This window comes from Physeter macrocephalus, chromosome 12, assembly GCF_002837175.3.
Source record: "Physeter macrocephalus isolate SW-GA chromosome 12, ASM283717v5, whole genome shotgun sequence".
NCBI lineage: Eukaryota > Metazoa > Chordata > Mammalia > Artiodactyla > Physeteridae > Physeter > Physeter macrocephalus.
This window is the reverse complement of record NC_041225.1, coordinates 48,809,240-48,820,182: the sequence shown is the minus strand read 5'-3', so window position 1 is coordinate 48,820,182 and position 10,943 is coordinate 48,809,240. Positions and strand designations below refer to the sequence as shown.

The 10,943-nt window shown below is 38.1% G+C and overlaps 1 protein-coding gene and 1 long non-coding RNA gene across 4 annotated transcripts in view; both read right to left on the bottom strand.

The window, feature by feature from the left end:
* LOC114487359 (uncharacterized) overlaps positions 1–592 on the bottom strand; it is a 4,421-nt gene extending 3,829 nt beyond the window's left edge. The window contains exon 1 of the long non-coding RNA XR_003682397.1: positions 388–592. This is a non-coding gene — a long non-coding RNA (uncharacterized lncRNA). The remainder of the gene's footprint in view (positions 1–387) is intronic.
* LCLAT1 (lysocardiolipin acyltransferase 1) overlaps positions 1–10,943 on the bottom strand; it is a 194,886-nt gene that overhangs the window by 86,956 nt on the left and 96,987 nt on the right. For all 3 annotated transcript variants that reach the window (XM_024118510.3, XM_055089096.1, XM_055089097.1), the window contains one exon: positions 603–749. In XM_024118510.3, the coding sequence (XP_023974278.1) occupies positions 603–749 (147 nt within the window). The remainder of the gene's footprint in view (positions 1–602; positions 750–10,943) is intronic.

Genomic DNA, 10,943 nt, shown 5'->3' with positions numbered 1-10,943 from the left:
CATGGGCTCTAGAGCTCAGGCTCAGTAGTTGTGGCGCATGGGCTTAGTTGCTCCGCGGCATGTGGGATCTTCCCGGACCAGGGCTCGAACCCGTGTCCCCTGCATTGGCAGGCGGATTCTTAACCACTGTACCACCAGGGAAGCCCAGATCCTTTTCTTACAAGAAAGAAGTTGAAAAAAAAGGGTCTAATGGATAAATACGGATCTTGGAAGAGGACAGAGAATAGATATTTTAAAACTAGGCTTTGTTCTTCTTTCTCAAGATTGTTTTGGCTACTTGGGGTTTTTTGCGGTTATATACAAACTATATAAAGTAAAAGGCTGATATTTAAAGTATATACCGAGACTTAAAATATAAAGCTCTAAGATGGCAAGTATAAATAATACCTCTTGGAGTTGCCCATCATAAACTCTGTGGGCTGGAAACCAGGAGTTCTGGGTTCTGATGTGCTGCTGACTAACTGAGTGACTCCAGGGATGGGCCATTAATCTTGTTGGTGTTCAGTTGCTTCATCTGAGGACTGAGAAGTTCAGACTAGATAGCTAATTTTGGAGTTCCTTCGTGTTTTAAAATTCTGTGATCCAAACCAAGGCTACCTTACCTGTGAGATCAGTCCCTTCTGGGAATATGAGGAGTTGAAGTGGTTCATGGATATCACAAAAATAATCAATCATGTCTTCAAAATGGCTCTTATCATCCTTCCATTTCCTATGAATGAAGATATAGGCAGCAGCCTGCATGGCCCAACCTAGAATCAATTTAACAAGTATTTATGTATAATTTTAATACCAATATCCACATATTTTTGAATATAATATTTCAGAGTTTTGGAGTTTTACTATAAATTATTTACTTTCATAATAAGCATCTCATGATATACCTTAAATTCAGCACTGATCTTGGATTAAATAACAGATATACCAGAGAATATTCTTGAAGGAGTCTGCTAAATTCTGGAATTTGCAAAATTCTCAAAAACCTCTTTTCAAGCAAAACCTAGCTATTAAAATACTAAGGAGAAAAAATTCCTTAATATCTATCAGTAACTCATCCAAAGTTAAAATCCTAACTTAAACAGATATTTTAACCAAGTTACCTACAAGAGATATATGACTGTGTGTTATCAGGCTTACAAAGCAGTAAGCAAGGGATTGTTCTCAAGCCATGTATACAAGCATTGTCTTTAATATTTCCCTTTCTGTACTACTCAATCTCTAAATCCAATTGCTGTTTTCAATGTAATCTCTTCTTTAGAGTTATTTTAAAAAGAAAATATGCAACGACTACTAAACACGTTAATTAGAGCATACGCTGTCATCACATTCCCTTTCTCTAAGGCGAATTCAACCTTGCTACCGAAGAGGCAGCTCTAGACGAGCCAAGTTTTTCCCAGCTGGCATCCCTCCCTGGCCAGAAATGACTAGAACTACTGTGGTAAATATCTGACTTAAGGTGGACAATCAATAGTCTATTCAATAGTCCATGAAGCATGAAACCCTTGGCCCATACACAGGAACTGTCTTGGCCAAATGTTCTCTCAGGAAGTTTACCTGGGACCATGGAGAAAACAAGTTGGTATATAAGACAAATGGATGGCCCAAAAGAGCAGATAACAGACAGTAGCATGTGAGGCAAAATAAAGGTAGCACACTGTAGCGAAGACCTAAACAACAACCGCTGTTGAGGCACATAAAGCTGATTGTGATCAAGAACAAAAGATAGTCTTCCACAATGGCTGGCCCGTCTTTGGGTTCACCTCTTGGATATCCCACAAGAGTCCATCTCCCTTATTGTCATGTGTATCTTTACAATATGCTTTTAGTAGTTCAGCTAGAGGGGATGAGTGGTAGTTTCTTAAAAACACAACTAAAATAATAGTTATTATCATTTAGTAAATACAGTAGTACCCTAAGAATATATAAAATTATCATTAAATCATGATTTTAAAATCTGTAGGACTTTATTTGGTTTGAATTAAGTCCAAACTAGAATACTGTATTCTACAAATATAAATAAGCATATTCCCAAATAATCCACACTTTAGTATAGGTCTTGCTGGTAATGTGTCCAGTTGCTGCTCGCCCACTGTATTTATTGTCAGTCATATCCACCTGTACTGGAATTGATCCCACACTTGCCCCCTCTTACATGTCTCCTCTTTTACCTGAGGACACCTACATCCACAGAGCAGTTTGTAGGCGGTATAACTCTGGAATGAGATTGCCTGGGTTAGAATCATAGTTCCACCACAAACCAGCTGTTCAGCTTTAAGCCTTTGTCCCTCATTGACCCCAAACATAAAAATAAGCATAATGCTGCAACAGTATTTACCTGATAGGAGTTGTTGTAAGAAATAAATTAAGATTATTTAGCACAAAGTATTCAATAAGTAATAGTTACTGTCATTACTATGATTAAGAAGTTACAACAATACCAAGGATATCGCATCAAGGAACATAAAAATGTAACCAAAAAAGTTCCCATTCACAATTGCCCTGCCCTACGCTAGTGTTTTGGAAATTATAAACTCTATTTTATTACCTTAAAGGTCATGCTTAAAATTTTTTCACCTTTCTATTTTTACAAACATTTAAACTTAAATAATTCTATCAACTTTGAGTTAATAAATAATCTTCCCCCAAACAAAAAATTATGCTTTCCTCTTGTTCCTCTTCCAAGATTTGTAGAAATCATCCAATAGTTCCTCCAAATGGCTATTATTTATTATTACCACTATTTCTTATGCTTCACAGAATGATTTTAATTGTTTAGACTTGACTCGGGTTAAGTTTGTTGGCTTCTCTTCTTATCATTGTTTCTTATATCCTATGTCCTTCTGTTAGTCCTCCTTAAGGAACTTGTTTCAAAAAAATGTTTGAGTTCTTGCATTTATGAAATGTATTTTTTTTGTTGTTCTCAATTTTGGAGGCTAGCTTGGCTTAAAACAGAACTTGAGATTTTAAATCATTTTCCCCTCAGAATTTCAAAGATGTTTTTCCCACAGTCTTCTTATAGAAGTCTGATATCAATCTGATTTCTGCTGATCATTGTTTTTCCCCTCTGGAAGCTTTATTTTCTCTTTATCCTTGGTTTTGTGAGACGTCACCAGTATGCAACTTTTTCATTAATTCAGCTCAGCAGTTGGTACACTCTTCCAATATGAGTCTCTTTAACATTGGGAATATTCCTTCTATTATTTAAGAAAACACTATTTTTTCTCTTCTTCATTCTCTCAGACTTTCTATTTGGAACTTCTCTTAGATAGATGTTAAAACTTCTGGTTTTGTCCTCTCATACTTTTTATCTCCCTTCATTTGATGCTGTGTGGTTTCTTTTTTTTTTTTTTTTTTTGTGGTACGCGGGCCTCTCACTGTTGTGGCCTCTCCCTTTGCGGAGCACAGGCTCCAGACGAGCAGGCTCAGCGGCCAGGGCTCACGGGCCCAGCCGCTCTGCGGCATATGGGATCTTCCCAGACCGGGGCGCAAACCCGGTTCCCCTGCATCGGCAGGCGGACGCGCAACCACTGTGCCACCAGGCAAGCCCTTGATGCTGTGTTTAAGGAAAATCTTTTAGCTTGGTCATCTAACTCATTACTTTGATCTTCAGCTGTTTCTAGTCTACTAATTGAGTTTATTTCAGCAATCAACTCTTTAATTTTCAATTTTTATGGACAAATAGCAAAAACTATAATAAGCTGTGACAAGTACAAAGAGGAGTAATTTTTAAAAAATGTTTACTGAGTGGTTACTATGTGCCTAGTACTGTTCTAAGCACTTTTGATTAATTAATTCAATTAATTATCAAGACAACTTTATGAATTAGGTAAAATTATTATTCCTATCTTATAGATGAGGAAACTAAGGCACACTGAGACTCAGAGAACTAGTAAGTGGTAAAATCAGGTTTCAAATGCAGGCAGTCTGGCTCCAAAGCTGATGTTTTTAACCACTGTACTAAACAGCCTCTTTGCAATATATACTTGAATCTCTCTAAGGGTATTAGTTAAACACAGTATAAATTCTCCTCAGAGAAATGTCTATTCCTCACAGAGTTTATTCCTAGACTTTCTTTAAAGCTGTGTATTTTTCTCAAATGTTAATTCTGCATTGTCCTCATATTTGTAAAGGATGTTCTAGACTGAACAATACTGACAGGTTGAGTGTATTTCTCCATTCCAAGTGAGAATATCTGTTGCTCCCTTGCGGGGAGGGGGCAGTAGGAAAACCCATGGGGCTGTGTCATAAAGCTTTTCTAATATTATGTTATATGTTTCAAAAATCCCAGAAAGGGAAGTAAAATGACTAATATCAGTCAGCCTCTTGGACCTCTCCTCTGAAGATGTGATGATTCTTCCCCTTTGTGCTTTGCCTTCTCATGTTCCATTTCTACATTATACATTATTCCATTATACTAATGCTTTTGAATCTGTTTTACTCCCTTTAGCTTAAATGTTTTCTCCCTCTCATAAAAACCAGAGGAAGACCTCGTGAGTCTTTTTCTTCTCGTTTCATTGCCATCAATACACGTTATTCACGTTTAAAGCAATATCCAGATTTTTCTTAACATTCTTGAGGTCCTCATACAGTTTTATGACATTTATTTCATAAGTCTATGGGCTGATAAATGACAGTGCGACTGATCCTGTCATTTGAAATTAGTCTATATAACTTGCCTGTTTTATACTTTTTCCATTGGAGGACATTCTGTCTATCACCTGAATTTCTCAGACAAGTACTGAGAGCCTGGCAGGTTTATAAAAATAGATTCTGTGGATGCTGGCATGGCTCTGTTACCACCATCTTCTTTCAAAAATCCCATTTACGTTACCAGCACTGCATTCTCAAAGCAGACAGGAGTAATCTCTAAGCATACTCTATTGTCCAGAGGTATTCCATAATTTTAGAAGCTGGTTTTCCTTGGCTTAAATTTTCTTTTATCAAGTTTTAGAGTTGGCTAGGAAAAAAAAAAAACCAACCAATTTACTTGAGGGTATTTTTAACATTATGCGTTCTTTCTCCATAAAAAGTAAGCCCTTTTCAGCATTTTCTTTTTCTTTTTTTTGTTTTTTTTTGAATTTTATTTTATTTTTTTATACAGCAGGTTCTTATTAGTTATCCATTTTATACATATTAGTGAATATATGTCAATCCCAGTCTCCCAATTCATCCCACCATCACCCCACCACCACTTTCCCCTCTTCGTGTCCATACGTTTGTTCTCTACATCTGTGTCTCTATTTCTGCCTTGCAAACCGATTCATCTGTACCATTCTTCTAGATTCCACATATATGTGCTAATACACAACATATGTTTTTCTCTTTCTGACCTTACTTCACTCTGTATGACAGTCTCTAGGTCCATCGACATCTCTACAAATGACCCAATTTCGTTCCTTTTTATGGCTGAGTAATATTCCATTGTATATATGTGCCACATCTTCTTTATCCATTCATCCTTTCTTCATTTTAGTGTAGATGAATATACAGTTAACCCCTGGTCAACATGGGGGTTAGGGGTGCCCACCCCCAAGCACAGTGTCTAAAATCCACTTATAACTTTACAACCATCCCCTCCATATCCATGGTTACGCATCCATGATTCAACCAACCACAAATTGTATGGTACTGTAGTATGTATTTATTGAAAAAAAAAAAACCACAGGTAAATGGACCTGTGCAGTTCAAACCTGTGTTGTTCAAGGGTCAACTGTAGTTAAGAGAATCATAAAAATATCTATACTACTCACCTATTGTACTAAAAACTGAACTTCAAAAATAGATTAATTTATCATTGTTGTCCATGTACTTATTAATTCATTACGGTATTTACTATGGGACTATGAATGCAATACCAGAAACAAAAAGCAATGTGCAAGAGATAAAACAAACTGTTCTCTTCAACATATTTTCAATCCTGAATAGAGGGTGTGGATGCAACCAAGGGAATGTTACCCATAGGCCTCTATTAAATGAAAATGAGTGATAATATGAACAGATGCAAATTTTATATAAACTCATATCACAACAATCATAAGCAAATACTATGTTTGCTGACTGTGTGGTTGTGCATAACAATGGTTATACAAATAAATCCAGAACAAGTAAGTTCTATTTCTCAGAATTTCAACCTATGTCAGCATTTAGCAAAATGCTACACCAAGTTAGGGAAGCTCTGTCTTCTTTGAACTCACATTTGAAATTAGGTAATGCTCTCTACATCCCTCATCTAAGATGATTAACTTACATGAGGCTCTGGCTTTTAAAAACATTGAGAGGAGGCAGATAATCAATTCTCTGACTTTTTCCTGTAGTAATCCTTTTAGAGCATGCCTATATCATTAGGTTTCAAATGTGCTTGTGCTGAAAATACAAGACAGAAATCAAAGTATAAAATATGAGCAGACAGGGCTTCTCTGGTGGTGCAGTAGTTGAGAGTCCGCCTGCCGATGCAGGGGACACGGGTTCGTGCCCCAGTCCGGGAGGATCCCACATGCCACAGAGCGGCTGGGCCCGTGAGCCATGGCCGCTGAGCCTGCGCATCCGGAGCCTGTGCTCCGCAAAGGGAGAGGCCACAACAGTGAGAGGCCTGTGTACCACAAAAAAAAAAAAAAAAAAAAAAAAAAAAGAGCAGACAATTAAATAATATCCTAAAGGAAACTCAATTCTAAATTTCAAATTTGAAAAACCACAAAATGGATAAAACCACCCTTACTGCAAATTTCACTAGACTCCACAAAGAGATGATTATATCTACCTGCAGAGAGTAGAAAGTCTCACTTGACACTGAAGAAATACCTATTTATTGATGGCTTTTGGTTGGCAAGATGCGATTTCTTGGTTATGGTTACAGTTTTGGGGTTTACCCTATGGTGGAACCAAGAACCTGTTTTTCATACTATGTGAGGTTTGCCATTTAATCAATATTATAGATGAAGTGCCATCTGAGATATCTGTTCCTGTTGCAAAACTGATTCCTAAGCTACGTATATTACTAGCTCTATACACTGAGAGAGGCAGTAGCCACCAGCATGTGGTTGGCAGAATAATGCCCCCACAAAAGATATCCACATCCTAATTCCCAGAAGTGTGAACATTACATGGCAAAGAAGAATTACGGTTGCTAATCTGCTGAATTTAAAATAGGGAGGGGCTTCCCTGGTGGCGCAGTGGTTGCGCGTCCGCCTGCCGATGCAGGGGGACCGGGTTCGCGCCCTGGTATGGGAAGATCCCACATGCCGCGGACCGGCTGGGCCCGTGAGTCATGGCTGCTGAGCCTGCGCGTCCGGAGCCTGTGCTCCGCAACGGGAGAGGCCACAACAGAGGAAGGCCCGCATACCACAAAAAAAAAAAATAAAATAAAATAAAAAAATAAAATAAAATAGGGAGATTATCCTGGATTAGCCTGGGGGGCCCAACGTAATCATAAAGGTCCTTAAAAGTGGAAGATGGAGGCAGGGAAAGACTCAGTGTCAGAGTGAGGCAATGTGAGGAGGACTCAACTGGTTCTTGCTGGCCTTAAAGATGGAGGAAGGGAGCCAGGAGCCGAAGAATGTGGGTGACCAATAGAAACTGGAAATGGCAAGGAAACAGACTCTACACAGAGCCTACAGAAAGGATTTGGTCCTGCAAATGCCTTGATTTTAGCCCAATGAGCCCCACATCAGACTTCTGACCTCCAGAACTGTGAGATAATAAATATGTGTGGTTTAAGGTGACTCCATTCATGGTACAAGCAGTAATAGAAAACTAATACAGAGCACAATCAGTGCCCAGATCTCAGTTTCTAACACCTTTCTTTAATCAAAGGAACTAGGGTTCCTTAGGAAAATGCTGAGTCTAGGGCTGGGGCAGGGAAAAATACAAGACTCTTGTACCACCAGAAAATAAGAAAATGATTAAAAGAAGAAAAATATGGGGACCCAAAAGGACATAAGAGCCAACCTGCAAAACCTCCCAATGGACAAAGCTGGAACAATTTCAGCAACAAAATAAATAACAATAGCACTGGATTATAACCCAAAGAATAAAATAAATATTGATAAGTTCATATTGGCATAGTTAAATGATTGAGAAGGGACAAATCTCCTTCACAGAATTGCAAATAAAATATGTAGATGCTCCCCACTCCAAGGAGGTGAGGCTTAACTCCCCCCCTGCCTACAACCAGCCCTACCGAATAAAATACAGAGAGAGAGGAGAAAACGTTAACTTTGTGGTGCGGAACCCTGGCGGACACCACCTTAACCAAATGATTACAATTAACATCACCCATGATAAGCCAGGTTGATACCATGAACCCTCCTGATGAGATGAGAAAGTCACTTCATATCCGTGGGGCTTTTTCCCAAAACCCCAAACCCCCAACTAATCATAAGAAAATGTCATGAAAAACAAATGCAAAACAAACTCAAAATGAGGGACGTTCTACAAAATATCCGACCAGTTCCCTTCAAAAGCACCAAAATAAATAGACTGCCACAGAATGGAGGAAGACTACGGAGACATGGTGACTTAAAAAAAATAAATAAATAAAAATGGGATCCTCAATTGGATCCCAGAACAGAAAAGGGACATTAGTAGAAACACTGGTGAAATCCAAATAAAGTCTGTAGTTTAGTTAATAGTATTGTACCCATGTTAATCTTTTGTTTTGACAAATGTTCCACAGCTGTGTAAGAGGTTAACCTCAGGGGAAGATGGGTGAAAATAGGAAAATTTTCTGTACCGTCTTTGCAAACATTCAATAAATCTAAAATTATTCCATATAAAAAGATATTTAAGGGCTTCCCTGGTGGCGCAGTGGTTGAGAGTCCGCCTGCCGATGCAGGGGACGCGGGTTCGTGCCCCGGTCCGGGAAGATCCCACATGCCGCGGCAAGGCCCGTGAGCCATGGCCGCTGAGCCTGCGCGTCCGGAGCCTGTGCTCCGCAACGGGAGAGGCCGCAACAGTGAGAGGCCTGCGTTCCGCAAAAAAAAAAAAAAAAAAAAAAGAGGTATTTAAGAACATCTAATGTTAATGCAAACTATTGTTTAATTAAAAACTTCATGAATAACAGCTATTTTGCATTCTAAAATCAAAGACCTAAGTGTTCTTACTTGGGATGCACTTACCAGGCCATTTATTTGATTGTAATAGTTGAAGATTATCAGTAACCACATTTCTAAGATATAGTTGGGAAATTATTTTTATTGTGGAAGGACATGTTAAATCTTGGCTACAATTTATGTCCCTGCCTGGTATTCATTACACAATTGTATATGACTCTCAGAAACATCTGACTTCAAGCATAAGGAAAATAATTCCCATAAGATTTAAGGACAAGAATAAACAAGGGAAAAAAGGCCACATTGGGTTTCGTAAATTCCCTTAACAATGACATATATAATAAATACAACAGCTAATTCAGTTTTTCCCCAGTATTACAATGCTGCCTTTCTCTTTAAAAATATCATTACAATTTATAGGTACTTATTTAGCCACAAGTGAAAGGAAAACTGAAGGCGCTAGAATCAAGTTATCTATTGAAATTAAGGTTGAAAAACAAACTATAAAGTACATTGGATCCATCTCTCCTAATTTTTTTACTATTATTGTAAAACACCCTTTTCAAAGTTGGCTCAAACTGATCATTGTAAAACTGACTTTATTTGTGCTTCTCTACTAAATGCAAAGTGGACAGAAAACCCTAAAGCTCCCCCCAAATTCTTTTACTTCTTTCTCCTAAAATTGCCCTGTTATAAAAACATGCATTTTAAGTAGTTTTTAGAATCTACTTATTAATTTAGGCAAAGAAATTCTTCAATTTTCAGTACAACTGAGTGTACTGAAAGGCCTAGAGTCAAAATATGCTTCACAGCTCACATCTGGAACGCCTCGCAGCCTGAAGCAGTGCAGCTGACTGAGGTATTAGAGATGGTACACATCAACAGGATATCCAATTTAGGTAAACAACTGTAGTATAACTCCAGTAAGTAACTGACTGAATAACCTTAAAGCCCAGAACCATGTCTCCCAACCAAAGAATCTGTCAACTTCCACACAGCTCAGAACTTGAGCTTTGTTAAGAACTCAGCTAACACAGTCAAAACAAAAGCTTCATTTAAGTTACTTAGATCTCAGTACAATCATAAAAAATTACTTCGTTCTCAATGTAATTCTAGAAAGAAGTATAATCCTGGTATACTGCCTGGCATATGACTTAACTAAAATAAACCTTTGTTCCCCATGGGTTTCCCTCCCTCCCTGGCAAAAAGAAAAAAAAAAAAGCATCAAAACTCATCTCAGCCAAGCAACCCTGGCAACTGAAACTACAAAATCAACAACTACAAAAACTTATTTTTCAACTAACAGCTAAGATGAAAATGATCTGTTATGTATCTGAAAATACAGAGTTGTATGTGATATCTAGCCATAGAACTAAAGTATTTTAATATACTGTCTACTATATTTCTTCTGACAGTTTTCATAAAAATCTTAATTCACGATAACCATTATAATAACATTTACTGAATGACTAAATCAATCGTTGGATACTTTTCTTTATAGATTGGTGAAATGTGGGAAAGAAGCTGTATGTATCAGGATGCTTTGGGCTATAAATAACAGAATACCAATCTGAAAGTCATATAAACACTCTGGGTGTATGTGTCTTACATAAAATGAAGTCTGGCCCCAAGGCTGGTTCAGAAGCCAGGCTCTCACATTCTATTTGGCCATCCTCTTGGATGCAAGATGGTTGCAGGAGCTCCAAGTATGATGTACTTTCACAATAATGTCCCAAAGTAGGAAAGGAGAGGCATTGTCCCTTCATGAACCTCTTTTCTCTTATTAAGGAGGAAAATCTTTCCCAGAGCCTTCTAACAAGGAGTCTCCCTATTAGGTCCCTTTGGTGGGACTGGCTGATAGGAGGCTGAGGAAGGCAAGGCAATCTGAGGTATTTTCAT